The following is a 25,497-nucleotide window of genomic DNA, read 5'->3' on the forward strand; positions in this document are numbered from 1 at the left end:
ATTTGGCTTACCCACTCCACAGCCCTGGTTGTTTGGAAACAGCATATCGTTGTTGCAAACTCTTAGCTGGGAGAATGTGGTCTTAATCAGGGCCAGATGAAAAAGATGGGAAAATTGAAGGACTCCCATCAGAAAGGACATCACCAGTGAGCAGCGGAGATCAGAAGATGCCATGAGGACCGGGCGGATGATGGCGAGGAACGGAGGGGGCCAGAGATGTGAGCGGTGAGGGGAGTATAAGGATAGTTTTTTTTTTTTTGGTCTTATGTTTATTATGCTCTGGAGAGACCCCCAATCAGAACAAGGGACATTAAATTGGTGGCGCATAACTTCTCCGCAAATCAAATTTCCTGGGAAAATAGTCATGAACAAGCGAATTCCAGTTTTCTAGTATCCACCACTATATGGCGGTAGTATCGGCTTTGGTCTTTGTGTACTGAACTTTATTCAGTAACCGCATGGTCATCTGCTGAGGTGCTCGCTATACCCCTATAATTACACAAAATCTCCATAGTTGTAAACCGGGTTACCTGGGTTAGGGGCCCACTCCGATATGATTTGCCACCCCCCGATGCTGAGCCCCTTGTTAACCCTATGCCATACATGACAGATTTACTAATCTAGAGTGATATAATGCCCTGGTATGCCCCTTAGACCTCAGTCCAGAACCTCTCACCTAGCCAAATCAGATCTCCTGCTTTGCACTGACAAGATGCAATACCCCGAAACACAGTGTCTGTAAGTTGAGATTCTGATTTGGCTTATATCCCAAGCAGGGCCGGCGTCAGCACCCAGGCAAGAGCCGGGGCCCAGAGCAGGGGGGGAGGGAGTCCCCTCGCCGCGCTATGGGACCCGTGAGCGTAGGAGAGCGGTGTCAGCGCCCGCTCCCCCCCACTTGCTCAGGGCCCCGGCAGCCGGCAAAACAATACTTACCTCTCCCCGTGCCTCCGCAGCAGCTCAGGTCTCTTTCCCGTCCTCTGACTGTGACGTCTCAGGTCAGAGGTTGTGGTGACGTCTTTCCACCGCGCTCTCTCCTGAGCTGTCACAGCGCAGAGCGGGAAGACGCTGGAGACCAGAGAAGCGTCAGCAGGTGAAGAGTGAGGCGAGTATTTGATTTTATTTATTTTTTTTAAATGTATGGAGGCATGGATGAGGTGTGACATCCTGCATGGGGCATTAAAAGGGAGGAGGGGGGGGTGACATCCTGTATGGAGCGTTTTATGGGGGCCGGTATCCTGTATGGAGCATTTTATGGGGGCCAGTATCCTGTATGGAGCATTTTATGGGGGCCAGTATCCTGTATGGAGCATTTTATGGGGGCCAGTATCCTGTATGGAGCATTTTATGGGGGCCAGTATCCTGTATGGAGCATTTTATGGGGGCCAGTATCCTGTATGGAGCATTTTATGGGGGCCAGTATCCTGTATGGAGCATTTTATGGGGGCCAGTATCCTGCATGGAGCATTTTATGGGGGCCAGTATCCTGCATGGAGCGATTCGCCGGTTTCTGAGCTATTGTGGAATTTACAATAGATATCGCTCATGTAATGTAAGAAGTGAAATCTTTGCCATTGTACTATATCTATATTTCTCTGCCGTATCTGTGCATCATGAATTGTAGTAGGTGTTAAAGGGGCCCACTGAGACTTTCGCCCAGGGACCACAAAAACCTGGAGCCAGCCCTGATCCCAAGTCATATTACAAGACTCGTTAAAGGGTTGCTAGTGACTTGTAGGATCGCTGCTTCTAACAGGTGGCGCTATAGAATTCAAGTCCTTCTCCTCCTCTCAGATTAGTATGCAAATTGTCTCTTCTAGTTAGAAAGTCTTATAACATGTAAGGATAGTTTACCTGTATGCAAGTCATAGACAACCCCTTTAAGTTTTTCACAAAAAAAAAAGATCTAGCCATATATTTCTTCTTTCTATAAAGCATTCAGCAAGTTTATTAAGTTACAGGTACAGAAAGCCAATAAAATAGCAAAATATAAATAAAACACAACTAGAACTATGTACATGAAACCGATGAATGAGGTCTACCAGACGGACATGATACAGTGCACGAAGAGAAGACCCAAACCAGAGCGACCGTCAGATCCTATGAGGAATCACCACGTCCCATGCAGGTTACATCTGCTGCAATCAGCATATTAGTTAGGAGAAGAGTCGTACGTACTTGTACAAGAACTACAAAACATAGTGAGGTCTATACGTAGCAAAAGTAAATTCTGTGCATTACAGACGCCCGACATCGGTCCGGTACATAGAGAATTCCATGTATCAGTCTGACGCTTCCTACATTGTGATTCTTTGGGAAAGAGCAGCATTCAAGGGTTTTCACACCAATAACGTGCCCCTATTATCCTATGTAAGCTTAACATAAATTAATATTACAACAATGCTAATATAATAATCCACAAAAAAACAAGTACAGGGTCCATTAGGAGGCGGCTCACCCAAGAGAGAGGAATTATTGCTGAACTTATGCATTAGCCCGAGACTAATCCCAAAAGCTTTATTCCTATAGCCACAATGTACAGTCCTCAAGGCTGCATGAGGTTTTCAAGTCTTGCAGGATATAATGACTCACTTGTATACATCCATTTACACATTCAGAGATACAGAAAATAACAGTATTAGACCATTTGGAAAATGCAAAGGTAAATAGTTCCTAAAAAAAAAAAAAGTAAATTAAGGCATTTTTTCTCCCATGCAGCATTACCTAATGTTCTGTTCAAATGGTATTTTACCCAGATAAAAAGGGCACATTTTAAAGCCTTATCTCCATGTGTACTTTCTTAGGGAAACCTGAAACAAGTCTTTACAGAATGGAGAGGCAGTCTGTGGTACAGAAACTTCCTGTGACCATATATGTACTTGAAATTTAAAGGTGGTCACCCCAACTCAAACCCAGCAAAGAGAAGAAAACAGATTCTGCAAAGGCATGTAAACCGAGTCAAGGAGCCCAAACATTACAGAAAAGTTGGCAGGACCCACCAATCATTAATGAGTATGGAGGCTTCCCAAATCTGCCCCGACAGATGGCAGGGTAAAGGAGGAAGACATGGTAAATTTTTACACCCTTTACTTTTGTTCTCTGGGTAGATAAGCCATCACCAGAGGCGCTCATTTTCTCTCCCTATTCAGCATACATGCACACTTGGCCAAGCTGAGCATGCATGTTTATGGGGAGGGTTTCAGGAGAAGTATATATATATATATATATATATATATATATATATATATATATATATATATATATATATATATATATATATATATATATATATATATATATATATATATATATATATATATATATATATATAGTGGTCTTTTTCCGAGAGTCTATTCTATAAAAATAAAATTAATTGATCTATTTACATATCCCTGGTTGGGTGTGGGCAAACATGCTCCTCGTCACCAGAGCTGCATCCAACTAAGCGACCCTTCCCAAGGGTCGGAGATAAGAGTTAGTGAGGCTGTAAAGAACCGGTAATAAGTCTCTATACAGGGATGCGCTAAAAATAAAAAAAAAAATCCTTTGGATCCTCTCCCCCTTAACGTTGTCCTGCTTCCCGGATCCTGCACGCGACGGCCGTGATGAGAGCGGCTCCCTTTCCACTGCCGTCTTCAGACTGGAGAAATGTCACCTGACACTTTGGAGAAAGCTCCTTCACGGTTTCATGCATGATGGAAGAGAAGCTACAGGTGGGGAAAAAAAGATAGAAATATATAAATGGCTCTGAACATTTTAGGAGCATACAGTCATAACTCCATAGTGTATATTGTAGTGCAAGAAGCCAACCTTTAGGACTTGTATCATGTATAATTATTGACTAGGTTGCATATATGCCATACACTTTGCATTATTATTAGCATTAGTCTATACATTTAGGCTATGTATGGCGATGCTATTTGGGCACTAAATTGCGGTGTTATTTAGGTGCTGTATGGCGATAGGGATCAGTGCAGTAATTGTATGCCCAGATAACTTACTGTGGGTGAAGTTTATAGAGGGTCCCATCTACACCCACGGTGACCTTTAGGGACTCCAACTCTCGGTTCTCTCTGATCTTGTCAACGACTGCAGCTACTCCAGCCCCACAAAGCTGAGCAGCTCTCCGTGCCACCACCGTGCACACTTCCTTTACGATGATACTGTCGTCACATGTGCTGTTCAAGCCGAGATGTTGAAGGATGGAGCGAACCTGAAGCAATGCCAAGCGATCACTGTCAACATAAGATGAGAAACAAGTAAGGTAAGGCCTGCAACTCACAAGTTGTTTCATACGGGCTAGGTTCACATTAGTATAGGGGTCTCCGCCGAGCACTACATCTACATAAGAGTTTGTCAGAATCAACCAAAAACTATATTCTGATGGAACCATGTTTTTGTGACTGTCCGGTTTATTCAAACAAATGGCTCCGTCAGGTTTCCCGTTGGAATACAGTTTTATGGAGATTCTGACAGTGCTCGGCAAGGAGCACTGTACTAATGTGAGCCTAGCCTTACAATCGAAAAGTACAATCACTCACCTCTCAATCTGAGACAGGAACTTGGTTTCAAAAATGCCCCTAGTCTTCAGCCTCTCAGATATCTTTCCACGGAAAAGCAGCCCCCGCTTAGTGAAGTCAATCAAGACGTTCCTAACTATCTCCCCAAGGTACATGCCGCTGATCATCTTCTCAAACCTGCAGGGAGAAAGATCACGGTTACAAACGAGCTGAGGAATTTAACAATGGATATTTTTTTTTACAGGAGTTTATTATGCCTTGACGCACACCTCCAACATCAACCAAAAAAGTAAAGTGGACATCCTAAAGAAAATTAATTCATCTACCGTATATTAGTCCTAAAGGTTCATGGACAATTTAATAGGTTTTCTGAACCAAACATTCTATTTTCTTGTCCCAAGGTAGGGGGTTAAAGCTTAATAGAGTCCAGTAATTAGGCCCCTTATCCACTATGAAGACAGAGCTGTCTCTTCTCCTGGAGGATCGGTTACATCCATTTATTACACCTGCTGGACATTGTTATCAATGGGAACTGTGTAATACTTTTTAACCCTGTGGTGGAGCTGCAGTTAAAACTCCTGCGGTCAGATTTCCCCACTTTATGGCCAATTGTTGGTGCATCCTGCTGTTGAGACCTCAGTTTACAGATTTGTTCAGTGTTTTCTTGGATTGCATGGAGACATGCAATTCACAATACCAATTTAATACAAATATTGTCATCCAGTCAAAAGAAAAAAAAAAAAAAGCTTAGCTTTTTTTTCTTTTTTAAACATAGAAGCCTATAGGTGAAAGATAGCTGAGAGATGGCATCTTTCAAGGCATCTATAGGACGTATTCATTTTTTTTCTTCCATTTGCGTTTAACCCATCACACAGTCAATGATTCAGAGACAAGGACAGACGCCTCCATATTTGTCCAAAAATGCACAACCCTCTAAAAGGGTTTTCCCCAAGATGGTAAACTATGGATAAGAGAAAAGTTACAGCTCGCTAGGGATCTGACTGCTGTACCTCCAGTGATCTTGCAGTGTCCCGCCTGAACAACGTGGAGGTCGAGCCGGCGCTCCTCCGTCCCGCCTGAACAACGTGGAGGTCGAGCCGGCGCTCCTCCGTCCCGCCTGAACAACGTGGAGGTCGAGCCGGCGCTCCTCCGTCCCGCCTGAACAACGTGGAGGTCGAGCCGGCGCTCCTCCGTCCCGCCTGAACAACGTGGAGGTCGAGCCGGCGCTCCTCCGTCCCGCCTGAACAACGTGGAGGTCGAGCCGGCGCTCCTCCGTCCCGCCTGAACAACGTGGAGGTCGAGCCGGCGCTCCTCCGTCCCGCCTGAACAACGTGGAGGTCGAGCCGGCGCTCCTCCGTCCCGCCTGAACAACGTGGAGGTCGAGCCGGCGCTCCTCCGTCTCGTCTGAATAATGTGGAGGTCGAGCCGGCGCTCCTCCGTCCCGTCTGAATAACGTGGAGGACGAGCCGGCGCTCCTCTGCTCCACTTATCGTCTATGGGATTGCCAGAGATAGTGGAGCGCTTTGGCTGTCCATAGCCAATGAATGGAGTAGAGTTGCATATGCTCGACCCACACTCCTTTAAGACGGGGCTCTGCAGATGAATGGTGGGGGGGGGGCAGGGGTTGAATCACTTTCAATCAAAACGGCTTAAAGATAAGCTGCACTACACCTGTGTGTTTGCAATTGTACTTATTTGTTGGAAATGAACATGCCGATCTCGGATCTCAGAAGCAATTCTGTCCCCATCAGGAAAAGAACGGCACAACATATAGTTTCCTAGATAAAATAATTCTTGTAAACCTCTTCTACCACTATATTACGGTTCATAAGAGTATTGCAAACTGAATAGAGAAAAGTGACAATATTCCTGGAGTGCAGCACTGAGATATATATGATTACATGGGAACACAACACAGGGGCCAGGACTTAAGGAAACATGTCCCATGCTCCGGCAGATCCTTTAATCTCCCACCAAATAATACTGTGTAAGGAGCAGGACGCTAAGACAATCCCACAGCTGCAATAACACTTGATGTTACATAACCCCAGCACGAGTCTATGACAGCTCATTAGGCTTGTGGACAGACGTATTGTTCTAGGATTCGGGCTATTTGTTGTACTAGGTAACATACCTCTGCTTGCCAGGATTCAGTGACAGTTCATCCACTACCCTGTCAAACTCCGTCCTGAAATCCTCCAGACAGTCATTATCCCCAAACGCTCCCCACTCCATGTTGACGCACATCCTGCCTTCTTCTCCATCTACCAGCTCCACGTGTCTCATCTCCTCCATATAACAAGCATTGCTGCCAGTGCCTGAGGAGCAGAACGAAGAAAAAATGATGATCCACATACAGCAATACCTACGTACACGAGTACGCACACTTGTCAGAGTAATGACCTGTCAGACAAGGAGACAGTTTATATTCCCATCACTCCTTGAAGTATATGACTATTTTTTCCCCAAGTAAGTAATTCCATATATAATAATGGTTCTGGTCTCTTAAAGGGAACTTTTATTAGCCTGCAGATATAGGGTTAATAAAGTGCCAATGTTTGGCCACCATACTGAAAGCATGGCTACCGGGAAGAAATGAACTTTATCCCTCCCGGGAGCCGCCAGCTTTCAGTCACAGACATGTACGGAGCGGTACTAATCACCGCTCACATCACTATACTGTGAGCAGCAGCTGTAAGTACGCCCCGACACTAATCGCTCATGGTGTAGCGCAGAGCCAGCTGCCAGTCACTGCCGGGTGAGCCGCGCCTCTCAGTATAGCGAGTGGTAACTGTAGCCACTCCGGGCACACCTCTATGACTGAAAGCCAGCGTCTCCCGGGAGAAATAAAGTTTTCTCCACTGTCGGTAAGGCAGCTGAACAGCATTGTAATGCCATCTACCTGCAGATTAATCCTAATAAGGACATGACAGGTTAAGCAGGGTGAGTTACGCCAGCGTCACCCCCTGATGATTATTCATTTGAGGGAGGTGATAAAAGCAGGGTGAGTGACATCAGCGCGGCCCCACAGCTTCTATCCGCTCCCTCAGGAGGCGGCACTGTGTCACTTACACTGCTTCTATCACCGCCCCCTGATGACAATTAGTTTCAGGGAAAGAAACTGCGGTGTTAGAAGCAGTGACGGATCGCTGCCGTAGTGGTGGCTGAAAACATGGTCACTTCTTAAATCATCTCTACTGAACCAGGGTGTCATCAGGGGATGGCGGTGACTAGATGTGTTAAGTGACCGCAGTACTGCCCCCTGATAATGTGCTATTTCAGGAGGGTTGATAGACATTGTAGGGAAGCAAGTGCAGCCCCAGCCGCCTGTAACGTCCCATTTGAGACTCCTCTCAATGAAATGTTGCAGGAAGTAAAGTAAAAAAAACACATAGGAAATAGGAGGATAGGGAGAAGTGTAGGGAATTTACTAATAAAGCTAATTATGTAAGTGGTTAGGGCTTAAAGATATTTATAAAGGGTTTCATAGGTATTGGAACACCACCTTAAGCAATGCAAAACTTTGCTGCACCACTAGATGGCCCCCCTTCTAAAAGGATGGATACAGGGAAGAATCAATGTCTATCCTGCACTTCAGCATCAAAACGGTAAATGAAATCAGATAATATTCTGCATGTGATCAAGTTATGCTAAAATATATATAATTCAAGTCTTCTTTGGCTTCGTTTGAGAGATATTCACTTTGTGTTTTATATAAAACAATGAATTATTAACGAAGGCTTCCAAACGATTTCTCTTACAGGAAATGAAAATGATCTCGCTGGTTCCACCTATGGAAGGTACCTTGTAAGTCAATATCAGACCCTTACAGCATGCCGGGGCATATTAGCTAAGCCAAATCACCATCTATAGACAATTTCAGGGTAGTTTCTTAGATGAATGAGACGCCTGGCTAATGTATTGGCTTTCTTAAAGGAGACCACATATGTATGGGAAAAAAAAAAAAAGTAAATTAAAAGGAAAGAAAGAAAACAAAAACAGTCTCACTAGTGCCACCTAGTGGAGCTGGATTCTTGGTAAAACGCCTTTGAGCAATAACTAGTAATAAGGTCTATGATGATGACTGCACATCCGCACGGCTTCTTCCTTATAAAGCACAAAGACAAACGATGTTTCCCACCCTGACAGCTTGGTTAGGACTCTGCTTACACCACAGGGCAATGTTCTGTCTTACCGACAATCAGTCCCATTTCACAATAAGGGTCTTCATAGCCACAAGTCATCATAGTCCCCACGGTGTCATTCACGACAGCTACTACATCCAGGTCAAACTCCTACAGATAGAAGAACAGATGAGTGAAGACTAGGACATAAGCGATGTAGGTGACAAGGTGTGCCCCGTGCTGCAGCACAGTACATCGTGCGCCTCTTAGGTGCCTGGCGCAGGACACCCACCTCCCGTCTGTGGATGGCTTCTTTCAGAAGATTTACCACATCTTCTCCTTCGCAGCCAGATGCTTTGAAACCTTTGGTCCACTTCAGGAGAATGCCCTATGGAAAAACATTACATTTATTTATATAGTCCAGATTGGAACACTGTGGGATGAGGGATGAAGAAGAAAGGGGCTAGAGAAGTCACCAAGGTCCCCATACAGGCTCATTTTTTTAGCTGAACTCAACTGAACTATTAGAACTTAAGAAAATCTTTGATTGCTTCAGAAGCCGATTAATCCACAGCGATTACTGTACAATGCTGGAGAAAATTATAGGATTTAGACTCAGTGGGAAAAGCTCAAATAATCATATTGATCTCTGTTTTGCAAAAAGAGCAATATACATACTCAGAAAGTGGGTCACAAGGGTGTGACGGTGAAGAGACTGCCAAGAATGGATGTAGCAGAGCTGACTCGGTCACTGACTCACTGAAGCTAAAGGAGTCGCGTCTCATAATAGTGATATTGAAATGGCTTTACCTGCAGTCCAATGTAAAGCCGCAGAAAGACAACCATGATGGTAGAAAGTCCGCTCTGCTACAACCAGATCTTTCTGCTTTTCAGACTAAGTGAAGAGTCAGAGGTATAACTCTGAAGAGGATCACAACGCAATGCTTGGACTGGCTGTCGGCTCTCCCAACCCGAGTGTGGCAGCTGCATAGAAATACATGCTGTAACGCTCGGGTCGGCCAGTTGCGATCCTCTTAGTTACGGCTGTGTGACTCTTCCCTTAAGGTGGCCATACACATTAAATTAACGTTGGACAAACCAGGAGTTATGAGCTGGAATGGTCGACCATCTCATATGCACATAGATTGTCGTCCCCCACCGCAGATTTTAGGAGAGAGAGAAAGAGAGTCAGGCTCGTGAATGTTAATATGCCCGACTGTCGCTTATTCCCCTCTCCACAATGAAAGCACAGACCCCCTCAGCAGGGTATGGCCAGCACTAATTTACCAGTGATCCCATTATGGGTCACATCCGGCAACGATCATTCTGCTATTGCCCCCAATTACCTCATCCAGGCTGTTCTGATGGCACGGGAAGGAGAAGGTGAACCCAAGGGGCAGAGATACTCCTTTCATCCCCATGTACTCTAGGAAATCAGCGATGCAGTGAACTATGTGGTCAAATAGCTGCAATAAAGCACAGATCATATATAATGAATATCTTATCATAATCTCCAGGGGTACAGACAGTATGAGGCTGAGGTGTAAACTCCACATGGGGGCAATACTATACAGCAATTCTCACCTCCTCTCCGGTTCCTTGCATGACATCTTGTGGGATGGTGTAGATCTTGTTGTGCATTTCCACCCCACGTCTCATACCGTTCCGGACACGCACCAGGAGAACGCGGAAATTTGTGCCCCCGAGATCCAGTGCCAGGAAGTCGCCTCGCTCTGAAAGATTACAGGGTGTTATTCAGCATTTACAGCCGAGAACCTGGACTATTACCGTACAGAAGTAATGCAGCTGTCCAGGATACATTAATGAGTTGTCTTTAACCCCTTAATTACCTTGGGTTTTTCAGTTTTCGTTTTTTGCTCCCCTTGTTCCCAGAGCCAGAACTTTTTTAATTTTTCATTCAATATGGCCGTGTGAGGGCTTATTTTTTGGTGGACGAGTTGTACTTTTAAACGCCATTACTAGTTTTACCATATCGTGTACGGGAAAACGGGAAAAAAATTCCAAGTACGGTGAAATTGCAAAAAGAAAATGCAATTCCACGTTTTTGGTTTTTTTACCACGTTCACTGAATGCTAAAACTGACCTGCCATTATGATTCTCCAGGTCATTACAAGTTCGTGGACACCAAACATGTATAGGTTTTTTTTTTCTTTTTTCTTTTTAAATAAAAAAGATCAAAAAGTTTGCTAGAAAAAATAAAATAATAATTGCCGCCATTTTCCGAGACCCGTAGCGTCTCCATTTTTCAGGATCTGGGGTTGGTTGAGGGCTTATTTTTTTGCGCGTCGAGCTGACGTTTTTTATTGATACTATTTTGGGGTAGATGTGATGTTTTGATTGCCCGTTATTGCATTTTATTTCAAGGTTGCGACGACCAAAAAAAATGCAATTCTAGCGTTTAGAATTTTTTTTCTCGTTTACTGATTGGATTAATTCTTTTTTTTTATATTGATAGATCAAGCAATTCTGAACACAGCGACACCACATGTATGTGTGGGGTGTTTTTGTATTATTTTAATTTTGAATGGGGCGAAAGGGGGGTGATTTAAACTTTTATACATTTTTTTTATATTTTTAAAAACATTATTTTCCCCACTTTCTGCATGCTTTAATAGTCTCTATAGGAGACTAGAAGCTGCAGTTATCTGATAGTTTCTGTTACACATAGGCGATGAGCAGATCGCCTGTGTAGCAGAAATGCTCACTTGCTATGAGCGCCGACCACTGGGTGGCGCTCATGGCAAGCGAGACATGATAACCACAGGGGTCAGCTGCAAACCCCGGGTTGTCATGCCCACGCATCGGTGACCCGCAATCATGTGACGGGGTCACCGATGGTCGGGGCCAATGCCGCGCTTCCGGTGCGGCGCTGTTAAATGCCGCTGTCAGTTTGACAGCGGCATTTAACTGGTTAACAGCCGCGGGTGGATTGCGATTCCACCCGCGGCTTCTGCAGGCACAGCGCCGGAGCCCGTGCTGGAACGGGGGTGATGGCCTGGGAAGTACTAATACGCCCTAGGCCATTAAAGGGGTATTCCCATCTCCAAGATCCCATCCCAATATGTAGTAGATGTAATAATAGTAATATTAGCAAATATCTCCAATTAGAAATGTAGTATAGTATTTTTGATTCGCTATCTCTCTTACCTCATGTGCAGGCATCGCAAGAACTTAGGTATCCATGGTTACGACCACTAGCAACTAGCTAACTAACTGACTATCAGTGGACGTAACCATGGATACCTAAGGTCTTGCAATTCCTGCACATGAGGAAAAAGACATAGCGAATCAGAAAAAATATACTACATTTCTAATTGGTGATATTTGCTAATATTATTATTATTATTATTATTACACCTACTACATATTGGGATAGGATCTTGGAGTTGGGAATACCCCTTTAAGGGGTTAAGATTGGCGATAGCATGTGACTGGAGTCTTTCATAGTTTTAGGGTGGAAGGAAGACCCCAGTCCTATAGCAAAAACATGTTGATCCTGAGGAAAATCCAAATTACCCAATAGTAGGGGAAAAAGGGAGTTCCCGACTTCACAACCAACTAGTTCCATGGATCAACGACCATCATAGTCTAGTGTCCTTCACTGTAAAGCTCTTATCCATGCGTCTCTATCTGGTACTGACACTCAGCCCCATTCCAGGCACAGCCACGCAGACAAAAGTGGCGTTTTGTCAGGCACTGCACTTGGCACAGTGCTTCCCCGTTTTTGGTTGGTGGAGGTAGCAATCATCCCAAGAATAGAACATCAACGTTATCACCGGGAAAGCTGCTTAAAGGGAATCTGTCAGCAGATTTTTTTCAACCTCATCTAAGAGCAGCATAATGTAGGCATAGAGAATCTGAATCCAACGATGTATCACTTAGATGACTGGGTGCAGCGCTTCTGACACAATCAGAGCTTTTAGATTTAGCAATGAAGCAGAGCTGGGAAAGCTAACCCCGCCCACACCACAGCTAGCCCCGCCCCCACCAGTCTCTTCCTGCACAAAGTCCATAGACAGTGAGGTCCTTATCACAGCAAGGGGCGTTGCCTAACTAGTCCAGCAATGTTAATCTCTTAGTGATAAATCCTTCACCGTTCGTAAACAACAGCAGCACACACTGACAAGTGACACATCCCTGAATTCTGTGTTTCAGTCTGTATCTCCTGCTGTCTTCAGATTACACAGCAAAATCCTGCTGACAGATTCCCTTTAAATCAAATGGAGCCCTGTCTCCAAAAGAGTTAGTATAAGGGTATGTTCACAGTGGTTTTTTTGTGCCATTTTTGAGCAGGTCTGCACATTTAAATGCAGCACAAAGCACTCACAACATGCTAGAAAGATTTATCCTATTCATTTGGATGGTAAAACACCTTTCTGTTCATATATTCAGGCTTTCAAGCATTTAAAAGAAATGACCGCTCCATTCTTCAGGCGTTTCATACAAGGAAGATGCACACCATACATTAGAAGTCACTGGGAAGGCAATAAAGAGGCTCGGAAAAAGCCCGGGAATCTTTTTTAGTGGTTTGTAGGCATTTTTACATGAAAAGCCAGTAGTGTTTTCTTCATTGCTTTTGTAAAACATCCAAAAAACGCTGGTGAAAAAAAAATGCTGACTTTTTTTCTGTCAATTTTTTTTCAGAATTTTTTGGCCATCTTTTTAGCTGTATTAGCCTAAACCATGTATTTGATTTAACATTGGAAGTGGCAATGACTCATTTGTTCATGGTTAGGTTTATATGGATATTGGGTCGCTTTCATCTATGAGAATTTTATAGTCCTGAGATTTTTTGTTTTCATCTTTTTAGCGGTGTTTTCTGAAGGTTTTATGAAAGCCATAAAGCAATGAAAAAAAAAAATGCTATCAAAAAATAAACACTTAAAAAAAGACACACACACCACACGACAGGACTCCAAATGCCAGAAAGAAGGAGCGATTCCTAAAGTGTCTTCTGCTTGAATAAAAAAAAAAAGTTTTTGACAGCCATAACAAGACACAGTGTGAAGACCCTAAGGAGTCTGCGTCATTCGATAGTCTAACTTCTTGCACACTTCTAGCTCCTGAGTAATGAGATGACCCATAATGACCGCACCATGAGCACGGAGCTGGCAGCCTCCTCTTACCTGTGCCGTCCGGCGTTGACCTCACATATGTCGGTAGCATCTTGACCGTGGCCTCGTTATGGCTCGTCTTTTTCAGGCCCCTATCCATTTCTACTCTCATGATCCTCTTGATTTCTAGCAGCTGCTTGGTGCTAAGGTTGAGGGCTTCAAGCGTCTTCTCCCGTTCATGGCGCTGGTCTGCCAGTCGGTAAGCTACAGCTGTGACCATGGCCGCTCCTTTACCACTGCCGTCCTCTGATCGGATGAATCGGATGTCACACTCCGGCACAAGTCGGCGGACAGTCTTCTGAAGGAGCCGTGCAAAGCTAAGGACAGAAATCAGGGGACAGAACTGAATATCGGGCAGCTTTATATTCACATCACCAAGAAAAGGCATAGTGGCTTCTATCACCCATGAATATCTCAGACTCACTGTGGGTGGTTCTTGTAGACAGACCCATCCACTCCAACCGTTGACCTCAATCGCTCCACACCTTTGTTCTCTCGGATACGTCTCAGAACAGCGGCAAGTGTTGCAGCGCACAGGTTGGCGGAGCGAGAAGAGACTATCTGGCAGATGCGGTGTGTGGCCACACAGTCCTCGTGGGAGGGCTCCAGCCCCAGCTTACTCAGGATCTGATGGGCCGTTTTGATCCCTTCCTTATCCCTGCAAAAACAGCAGAATCTACAGAGTTAATAGCAGCTCATGTCATTTATATTGCAATATGTAGATCATATATATGGTGATGACATCATACACAGAGTAAGACATCATGGCTCCGGAAAGATGGCGGCACCAAGATTCCAGAAAACTGCACTTTAAGCAACAAAGTATAATTGTGCATCACATCAACCCTTGGCCTGACCAACTAAGAACATATTCAATAAACCAGCCCCTATTATAATACTGTCCCCGATGGATAAAAATATGGTTTAATAAATAGAGGAGATATTTTTTTATAAAAAAAAATTAATCTATAGTCAGGAATAATTCTAAATAATCTCTGGGGACCAACGTGGATCACGAGTATGAGGCTCCTCAAGTCTCCCTGTGTGAATAGAGCAGTAGTGCGCATGTGAGACCGCCATTCCTATAGACTGTGCATACAGCAATGGTAGCACATGCCCGCTACAGCTCCATTCACACAGGGGACTTTGGGACTCCTGTTCTTGTAATCTGTAGTGGTCTCATCAGTTAAACCCCTAGTGATCGCACATTTATCAGCTATCTTGTGTATATGTTGTTCGTGGGACTGCCCCTTTAAATACTTAATGGAGATTGGAATATCCCTTTAACTAAAGATCTTATCTCAATATGTAGTAGGAATAATAATAATAATAATAATAATAATAATAATAGCAAATACCTCCCTCCAACTAGAAATATAGTGTAGTTCTTCTGATTCACTATGTTGCTTACCCCATTGTGCAGGGTATTGCAGTAGCTCAGATCCATGGTTTCGACCACTAGCAACTAACTGTCACTGTATGAGTGGTCGTAATCATGGATACCTAAGCTACTGCAATACCTGCATATGGGGTAAGCGACATAGGTTATCAGGAGAACTACACTATATTTCTAATAGGAGGTATTTGCTAATATTATATTACTACTACACATTGGGATAGGATCTTGGAGATGGGAATACCTCTTTAAATGCTTAAAGTTAATTAGCAGAATATTTATGGACCTTACTTTTCAATCTCAGAGACATAGCGGGTTTCAAAATGTCCAGTGGTCAAAAGGTCAGCAGTGATCCTTCCTTCAAATAGCAGATCCTCCTTAGCCATCTTGACCAGGATAAGCCGGACTAGCTCACCCATATACATCCCGCTGATCATCTTTTCAAACCTGTGGGAGACAGTCACCATTATACAGATATCAGCTGCATTTCAATAATATCGACTTAGCTTACAGTACCCAGATAAAACAGCTGACACTATATCCGCCAGGGCTGCATCCTCATTGGGTTTAGGTGTCAGTACCCAAAATCACCAGCAGGCGGCGATGTTGCAGTTATAAAACTCTTTGTCCTTGTGTTGTGTAATAGTGAAGTGATTATTACCGCCTGCACCTGGATATGGCGTCTCTGTACAGAAACACTACTGATCTAGGAGACAGCACAAGACCTACGTTTCATGGTCTACTGGTACAGCCATGTTGTGGGATAAGCCTTAGTGTGCTTTCACATTGCGCTCATCTTCATGTTCGTGGGTCCCATCGGAGCTTGCGTCCGAACCCCAGAACAGACGTGCTCCGACGTGCATAGTTTTTGGGTGTATATGCCTACTGGTCGCGGACCCAGATATGTAGGAGACTGCGTTCGTCTGAGTGTCCGCCTCCAGTAGGCGTATACACCTAAAAATGATGGACGTCAGAGCGCACGTTCACTCTGCCGGCAATATTTTAGTCTTTGTCCTTTGTCGACGCATACATCTGAATCCCATTTTGCAGGGGGGGTTCAGATGTAAGCCCCCACGGGACCCGCGAATGCAAAAGAAGCCATAGGGTTAGCTGATTTATAAACCTAGGATGTAAATCACATGGCTGGGAAGGAGTCGTATTGTTCTTTCACAATCTGATATCACTGGAGAACAATGGACCGACACTATGAATAATAGGAGCTGGAAATCGAGGAGCGGAGTGACACAACCTGCAGAGCAGGCTGTCCCGGGCATCGATGTAAGACGATCATGTGATAAACGCCATCATAAGAAGCCATTGTAAGAAGGTTCTTGGAGCTCAATATAAGCTGCAATGCAATATTCTGCGTTGAATAGAATGGCACAAGGGAAGTTTACATTTTCTCCCCTTGGATACTTACAGTTGTTTTCCTGGATTTAGGGATCCCCTGTCGATCTCTCGATCAAATTCCGTTCTGATGTCATCCAAAGATCCGTCATCCCCAAAAGCCCCCCACTCCATATTCACGCACATGCGCCCCTCGTCGCCTTCTACAAGGTCTATATGTCGCATGTCTTCCATGTAGCAGGCATTGGTACCGGTACCTGAAAAGAAGGGAAGTACTGATGAGATTCTATAGGCCTGGCTATATACAGCTTCATATATAGTATATAATAACCCACTGACCAATGATCAGTCCAATCTCACAGTTGTGGTCATCGTATCCACAGGTCATCATTGTGCCCACCGTGTCGTTCACTACCGCAACAATATCAATATCAAAGTCCTGAAATGAGAAGAAGGAGAATGTTAGAAGGATAATTCTAGTGATCTCTGTCCAGGAGCACGGCGCTCCCCTGCAGCCCATTCCTGAATGAGTGACCGCCCAGACCAGCGACATTGCTTGCACAGTTTGGGCCAGTGGTGAGACAGACAGCTGTGCCAGTGACCGGGCCAGCTTCAGAGCAGCACTGACGAGCTGTATAGCTTGTAAGTGCTGTGCTCTTTACATAGGAGTTAGGCCACCTCTGAAACTGCAGCAGCGGTCTGTAACCTAGGCAATGAGCAATAAGCTATAGAATTTTAAAAAAAAACTCCGTTCTTGAGGATGTAGAGGATTTATAATAAGATGGAAAATTGCAAAGCTGCTTGTTTTTACAATCTCTTTGCATCTTTACCCATCAAAGAGACTGTCAGCAGGTTTTCCTACGTAATCTGGGAGCAGCATGATGTAGGGGCCGAGATCCTGATTCCAGCAATGTATCATTTACTAAGCTGTATGTTGTACTTTCAATAAAAAAAATAAAAAAAAAAACTGTTTTATTACCAGGAGATTATCACTACATGACTAGGTGCCTTGTGCCTCCTAGTCAACTGCTCTGTGTAACTCCTCCCCCAACACTGACAGCAAGCTGCCAATCAGTGGTGTGGGCGGGGTCATACACAGTCCAGCGTTAAGAGCACTGCTAGATCTGCAGCAGAGAAAACTGCGATTCTATCAAAATCACAGCTAGCAGCCCAAAAAGTGATACACCGTTGGAATCATGGTCTCTGCCCCTAAATCATGCTGCTTTTGGATTACATAGCAGGGACCTGCTGACAGATTCCCTTTAACGAGGAGAAACCCCATTTCATATATAATAAATCAAAGTATTCAGGCGCACTGAACCAGAACGTCTGGTTACAAAATCTGATTAACATGAAGGCAATTTAGTAAGAAAAGTGTGGATGATGGAAGAATTCCACCAGACGGCCAAGGAGCTGCAACAGCCCCATTTATAAGGAATGTCGCACACGAACAACTCGGCACCTCCCTGCAGGATAGGCGATAACTCTCTGATCTCAGGGGGTCCCAAAACGGAGACCTCCACTAATAAAGAGGCCCCAGGTTCTTCATTATGAATAGAGCAGGGATTAAGCATTTGCCTTGCCACCTCTTTCAGAGTCTGTGGGACTGGTGGAGACAGCCAAGCATTTTCTTATCTCCGTCAGTCTCACAGACACGCGCAGACATGACCGGCAATGCGTTCATTCCCTGGAGTTTGGTTCTCATGGCTCTGGATTAGTGATTGCAGTGACGGCAGAGGAGAAAAGCGTCCTGGCAACTGTCTTATGCAGTTTCCCCATCTCAGTCTGAGTTATAAATCAGATTATTCTAAAATTCACCACCATAGCCAACAGAGAATACCTATTAAAGCCCAGCCAGGGCACAATGACGCTCCCGCTTACCCCACGTTTCTTAATTGCTTTTCTTAGCAGAGTAACCACATCTTTTCCTTCCACACCGGACGCCTTGAACCCTTTAGTCCAGTTCACCAAGATGCTCTGCAGAAAGAGATTAATTGGAGCAATCATAACATTCTGCTGGAAAAAAACATCAGGTGCCATATCTAAAACCCCAGAACCCTAATAGTGTAGCACCCTAGTCAGCAGGCGAGAAGGGCAGCGTACGACTTAGGCTTATTAAGGTCTAGTCCTGACTAAGCTTAGGCCTACTGTACCTAGGTGACGTAGCAAGGCGCACATAGGAATACGGAACATATCTAGAGACCACCGCAAGTGAGCAGAGGCCATCTCCTGAGCATGGCCAGGACGCCAGCTGATGAGATTGACAGACCTAGCACTCCACGGCCTTGATAAAACGTACCCGATCATGCCATTACACAGAAATCATTTTCCAGGCTGGGTCTAGTGTAGTAGAGGAATAATATGATCCCCGGGGTTGGATATTTAGGTTTTTAAATCCAGAAATTGCCATAACGAAGAAGTTAGAAATACCTACACAAATACCCCTAATTAGCCAGAAGCTACAAAGACTCTTGTATTAGAAGGACAGCCTGATGGGCATCATGCAATGTTTACATGGTCCTGTGGTGGCGCTGTAAGGCTAAAAGTTCCCCAACAGATCACAGGTCATTGTTTGCCTGCAGCATCAGAAAGCCCTGTCATCAGCTTATTTATGGAAGGTACTTTACTTCTAACTAAAAGGGATTATCCAAAAGCAGAAAATACATTTTTTGCAAACCACCAATGACGGCCATTAAGCTGCCCATAGCGGCCATAGTGCAGATTAGCCTAGACCTTAATGTGTATGGCTGTGTCCATCTGTCAGTAGGTTGTAATATAAAAGCCCTGGTGTTCTGATAATGATCTAAGAAACCTGGAAAAGTATATAAGGAAATGTCCATCATACCGGACTGTCTGCCACTCACCTCGTCCAGTTTATTCTGGTGGCAGGGGAACGAGAAGGTGAATCCCAAGGGCAACGTCTTGTCTTTGATGTGCAGCTGGTCCATGAAGTTGGCCAGACATTCAGCAATGTGGTCAAACAGCTGGAATTGGAGAAGGAACATGATATAAGACGTAGCGGAGACCAATCTATTGTGCCGAATATTACCCTGAGAAACCCCAAATAGACTGACTTCCATTTCATGATCCAAATCAAGACCATGATCTCCGGACCTGCTGTGGATCTGTCGAATTCTGGTCACGCAATATGCAGGTCAGGAGATGGCGGTCTGTACTCAAATCATGACTGTTGGCCGTGTGAAGCCGGTCTTAGGGTAGGTGCACACGACCTATGTCACCAAAACGGAGAAAAATGGTCCGATGACTGATCAGTTTCTCGGACATGGACTTTCAGTCGCGGCTGGCAGCACAGGAATATCTGAAAGCTCGCTCAGTAATATCAGGCGGAACATTGTTTTGTTAGGTTTTTAATTTCACTGTTTTTTTTGTCAAGCCCCCAACAAAACATGTCAAAGTGATTCACAGCATTAAAGATGGCAGGAGCCGGGCAGATCGGAGCCGGCATTGTGCAAGTTATTGTATTTGGGCAGTTATGTTATTATTCCAGAAATCACTCATTGGCAGAAAAATGACACTTGTGTGTGACGGGGAGCAACGTGCAGCCGCGGTGCTGAGGACGGCACATTCTGAACTGTGGCGCAATCCGCGATGACTTCCATCATAGTCATGTCACCTGTTGTATGATAATGTAAGGGAACAGGGGGAAAAGAGAAAAGATATACACGACCGTGGAAAATTATGCCCAAAAAAAAAAAAAAAAACTCCTCCAGGCAAATGTTTTTTTTTTCCTCAGGTTACCAACTAGAGTAAAAATAAATAATAATCAATTTAAAGGGGTTGTCCACTTTTGGAGACTGTCGATTTTTTTTTCTTTCATGCATGTATTTGGGGAAAAAAATCATTTACAATAGGGCTTCAATAAACATTATGCACAGTTTGGCTTTTACAGGCTCTAGGTTTCTCTGCACATTTAACTTTGATGTGGTCGGTAGTCATACAGGTAAAAAGAGTCACAAAATTTGCGTCAAATAATCAAAGTGACTGATATATTTTCAGTTAACTCATTCCGCAGCCAGCAATAGACAGTAAGACACAGCGGCTATAGAAGGCCAATGGTGCAAATCTATTAATGAAACCCAATAGCAAATAAAATATATATTTTTTTGTATGTAATTGGGGCTAAAAATGATCTAAAATTGTCCACTAAGAAGAGGTCTTGGCATACTCCTCCACCAAGTCAGATATCAAGCACAGATCAGTGCAAAATTCTGGTTGTGTGGTGGACAGATGGCAGTCGGACAGTCCTGTATGTAATTGCACCACTTTATGCCCGGTGTTACATCGATCAAGAGAGTCTGCCAGAACGATGTTTTAAGAATGGTCTTTTCAGAGCGGCTCTTTTTCAGTCCCTCCAGTCTGCGCTCTTACCTGTCCTCCGCTGCCCCTCATCAGGTCTTCTGGGATGGCATAAATCTGGTTTTCCATTTCCACCTTCTTCATCCCATTATCAGAAACTTTCACCCGAAGGACTCGAAAATTCGTTCCTCCTAAGTCCAAAGCCAGAAAATCTCCATTTTCTATAAAAATAAAGAAAATAGGAAATGTATGTTATCCAAAGAGTTTATTAGTAGTCTCTCCATTGAGCATAACAGATATTGGTACATTTCAATGGAGCAGATTGCTGTAGGGAAGGGACTACCTGAAGAGAATAGCAGAAGAATAGTGTACAGCAGACGGGGATCTCATGGATAATTCCAGGACTAATCATACAAGTCCAATGAAGATGTAGGAACGGGAAGACGCCTACATCCACATTGTCTTATCTCTTTCATGGACATCTACTGAGAGTGTGGTCACTGGTGGGAATGTGTCTTTAGGGTCTGGAGATAACTGGGATGTTCAGTAATAATGACTGATTCTTGGTTGTGTAAAATACCAATAATACTGGTTATTTAAGGCGGCCTAAAAAGATGTCGCCCTACACGTTATACAGGCATTAGAAAAACTACAGCTCAGAAAGGGTCTAACCAGTCTCCAGGCCCCGGACTAGGAATAGTCACATCATCACCTAGAATAGTAGCGTCACTTAGGAAACCTCAACATGGGTGGGATGGGATATGTTGGATGTTAGTGCAGATTCTAAACCAAAATCCAGGGGGTTGTTCCATTTGGGAGTAACTAACTTTCTCTGAGCTCCTCTCTGCTGATTTATAACCACAACAAAGTAGAATGTGCAGAGAAACAAAAAGCAAGACAATGCAAAATTTTTAATGAAACCCAGTTGCAAAACTGATTTTTAGCCAAAATACATGAACTTTTTTGGGGATTTTTTTTTTTTTTTTTTTTTAAATGCATCTTTATCTGATGATAAACTACATATCAGATGAGTTTCCGAAATCCTAATCAAATGTAACAGAAAGACCCAGTGCCTGCTACTTTTTAGGATGATCTGTACGGAAAAGCCGAGGATTAGCCCCCCTGGATGACATGAGGATCTGGGGCTGCTCAAACTGCAAATTCGCAGCAGAAATCTCGGGGAGAACACGTCGGTGGTGCAGGTAACACTATAGGCAATGTCAACTAGTCGCTCTCTAATAAGAAAGCTGGCAGACTCGTGCCTTCCAGTCTCTCAAGAGTGTCACTGAAGAGCCCATTTTCTTCATCTTAGAGGACCCCATAATGGTGCACACAGACATCATTGGACCATGCAATGAACTAAGGGGGTCGGCGTGCCAGCCTGCTGGTATAAGAGTGGCTCAGATACTGTGACCCTGGTGCATCAGCTTGGCACGGCCTAGGATGAGCGTAGATGACCTGGAGTGACCCCAGCTCTCCATCCCAGGCAGTGGTTGTGCTGCGCTGGCACTAATAAGTAGGATTACACTACCCGGGAGCATTGTGCTCCTACAATCAGATGGCAGCACAAACCAAAGGATGCCAACGGATTTAACCCATTTAAAGCCAAGTTGCTGGGTGAAAACAACAATGTAGATCACACCAGACAGATCTATTCCAAAGGACTGAAAATTAAAGGGGGGTGGAGGGGATATACAAAAGCACCACCAGGTTCCTCTGTCAATAAGGCGATGAATTCTGCCTCCGACAAGTGATGGGAAACAGCCGCTTTCTATGAATTTCTCTAGATCATTTCTTTATAACATTCAGCCCACGTCCATATACTGTATTAGAAAACATGGTGTAACAAACCATCTGGATATCATACGATTAGTTGGGGACTGGTACGTATCAGTCGGAGAGGGGCAGCATGGTATAGCCATTAGAGGAAAGGTATACCACGCTAGGTGACAAGTTCTTCATTTTTTATTGGAGTAGCAATTAATAAAAAAAGAAAAAAAACTTTTTCGCTCTATTTAGCAGCAGGTAATGTTAATAGCACTGCTCGGTAGGGGGATTGACTGGAATTTCTTGCCAATCAAGTATTTGTCACCATCTTTGCTATTAGTTTGCTGCAGTCTCACTATAAAAACTTGTATAATCCAGCCCCAGGGCCTCTGCCTCGTGGAGGGTGTGTGCACTCCGTATCCGTCCAGAGGGACATACCATTTCTTAAGTTCTTAGCATTACGCAAACTGGATCGTAATCCCAATAACTGGGTCCTGAAATCATTTTTCCCGTAGAACCATAGGACCAGGCAGATGAAATCCAACATGCCTGATCATCCTTTCCTCTGTCACCTGTTGTCCTTAGAACATCCAGCTAAAATTAATTTATTTATATATGATGGGTGAGACCCAACTGGTTGTGATGGGCACTGCCGCAGCTTATATACAAGGCTCAATGATTGATAGAAGAAGGCTGACAGTATAATATGGAGGAGAGCCACATGCAGTGCTGATGTCCAGGTGGTGGCCATGTGTGATCCTATAGTCTCCTCTATGCCAGTGTTTCCCAGACTCCAGTCCTCACGGACCCCCAACAGGTCACGTTTTCAGGATTTCCATAGTGTTGTACAGGTGAGAGAATTCCTGATGCCTTGATGATACTTCCATCATCTGTGCAATACTAAGGAAATCCTGAAAACATGACCTGTGGGGTCCGTGAGGACCGGAGTTTGGGAAACACTTCCCCTAGAGGAGACTATTCTAATGGGAAAGGCTGCTCTAGGTAGACATTAGCGATGATGCTCACTTTGATTCACTTCATATCAAAAGTAGTAAGTCTTGTTAATATTTCTTCTAGGTCATAACCTTATTGTCCACTTCTAGCAAAAGAAATATTAAATGGAGCCCAAAGGAGGTTGTAAAGCTATAGATAGAGGTATCGTAGACGAAGGTGTGTGCATGGTCACAGGATTTACATTTTTGCTCCCGTGCACTCTTCCACCCTGCTCTGACGTCACCATTGTCCTGATGGGCCGACGCCTCACCTGCACGTCAGCAGCAGCTGTTCTGACATGACACCAGTCTGATATATTTATACAATGGGAGCCCAACCTGTGTCATCACGATAGAAGCCAATAACCTGAGCTATTCCTCTATGTGCACAGCTGTGGAGAGGAAACATGGCTGCTCCTACAAACGCTCGTATGTGTCCCTCAGCTGCTGGATTCAGAGCAGTCCTATCTCTGAAAAGCTGAATGCAGTGAGTCATTCCTCAAAATAACCTGTTGTAATGGCAAACATTATGAGGGGGGCTTAGATAAGCGAGGAGCGCCCCCTGCTGCTGCTGATTAATGCCAGGATAGGCAGGCTTGGGAAGTCACTGCACAGTTCACACCACCAACGGAGGCAAGAAAACCTTGAAGTGGCCCCATCAACCCTCCTGACATGGCCGCTGTATTCTGTGTAATCAATCTGGAGCGGCTTTTATTCCAGCTCTGAACTGCGCCGCCCCTCTGATATGCCTCAGATAAACTTATGAATAAACTGACAACTGGGAGTTACCAGTTGGGGGTGTGTCACTGCACACCAACACTGTCCAATCAGCACAGCCAGTATCACACTGTATGGACACGCCCCTGTGATAAAGCAAGTGGTAACGCCCAGTTGTCGGTTTATGCATACATTTTGAGCAGGAATAATAGAGGGACTGTACAGTGTAAATTAACAAGAATAGGTCCAGCACTATTGGAATTTCATGACATGTGTCACACAAGGTGTGTGAAAGACTTAGTGTAACAGAAAGGGAATGGAGAAAGGGAGCCCAGACTCTAGGCTAAGGGGGGAGTGGAGACCTCCTATGCTGATCTGATATCACCCTGTCTTCACTAACGTCCCTATATTGGTTCCTCACCAATCGCCACACGCAAACCTAAACCCTGCATTTCCCTAGCGCTTGGCCCTGGATAGGGAAGGGGGTGGTGGGGGGGGGGTGAGCACTAGTCAGTCCCCACTAACGACTAAAGACAACAAGGTAGACCGACACGGGGGAAAAGTAGCTTAGCTTTAGCCGACTTCAGAGAGATAACTCAAAGCGTCCTCCTAGCACCACAGAGGAAGATAGCTTGAGAGCTCCAAGCCTTCACAAGGAAACATGTGAGTATCACTGGCCCCTTCCTGCTGCAAAGTGAAACTATTTAAACACCCAGGTCAGGGTGTCAATTAGCAGGAAAGAGGTAGCCGCTGGGTCCTAGCGTGAGACAGATTTAGGAAGGTGTCTGTAATGCCAAACGAAGAGATCTGCTGCAACCAACTGCAGGGCGACTGTCACATCTGACACACCCGTGACAACATGTCAGGAGAGCAGACACATCCCCTTTATATAGACCGCCGACCCGTACATAAGTCCACATATGGCCTTACTAGTGATAATGGTGACCGAGTGGAGTCTTCCTAGAAACAAGTTGTTCACATGGACAGGCAATGATGGCATCATGTAGGATATTAATGAAGACATACTATGTGTAGCTTCCCTACATAATCCCTCTATATTGCTGTTAGTCTCCCAATAGGTGTCATTTTTACTCTTTGCAGCAGTTATTTGCACAGCTCTCTCCACATCTGACTATAATGTCACTACACAGGATTGGCACGCTTAGACGGCTTTAAACAGACGCT

The 25,497-nt window shown here is 44.5% G+C and overlaps 1 protein-coding gene across 1 annotated transcript in view; it reads right to left on the reverse strand.

The window, feature by feature from the left end:
- Window positions 1–1,914: 1,914 nt before the first annotated feature.
- Window positions 1,915–25,497, reverse strand: part of LOC141166670 (hexokinase-2) — a 34,468-nt gene continuing 10,885 nt past the window's right edge. Inside the window, exons 3-18 of the mRNA XM_073653584.1 lie at window positions 20,909–21,057; window positions 19,384–19,503; window positions 18,401–18,496; window positions 16,859–16,958; window positions 16,593–16,776; window positions 15,464–15,619; window positions 14,201–14,434; window positions 13,789–14,093; window positions 10,226–10,374; window positions 9,988–10,107; window positions 8,934–9,029; window positions 8,713–8,812; window positions 6,652–6,835; window positions 4,539–4,694; window positions 3,999–4,232; window positions 1,915–3,704 (exon numbers count right to left, since the gene is read on the reverse strand). Coding sequence (XP_073509685.1) covers window positions 3,560–3,704; window positions 3,999–4,232; window positions 4,539–4,694; window positions 6,652–6,835; window positions 8,713–8,812; window positions 8,934–9,029; window positions 9,988–10,107; window positions 10,226–10,374; window positions 13,789–14,093; window positions 14,201–14,434; window positions 15,464–15,619; window positions 16,593–16,776; window positions 16,859–16,958; window positions 18,401–18,496; window positions 19,384–19,503; window positions 20,909–21,057 — 2,528 coding nt within the window. The 3' untranslated portion in view covers window positions 1,915–3,559. The remainder of the gene's footprint in view (window positions 3,705–3,998; window positions 4,233–4,538; window positions 4,695–6,651; window positions 6,836–8,712; window positions 8,813–8,933; window positions 9,030–9,987; window positions 10,108–10,225; window positions 10,375–13,788; window positions 14,094–14,200; window positions 14,435–15,463; window positions 15,620–16,592; window positions 16,777–16,858; window positions 16,959–18,400; window positions 18,497–19,383; window positions 19,504–20,908; window positions 21,058–25,497) is intronic.

Source organism: Phyllobates terribilis, unplaced genomic scaffold (genome assembly GCF_046119375.1).
Source record: "Phyllobates terribilis strain yellow unplaced genomic scaffold, ASM4611937v1 Scaffold_11__3_contigs__length_659146591, whole genome shotgun sequence".
NCBI lineage: Eukaryota > Metazoa > Chordata > Amphibia > Anura > Dendrobatidae > Phyllobates > Phyllobates terribilis.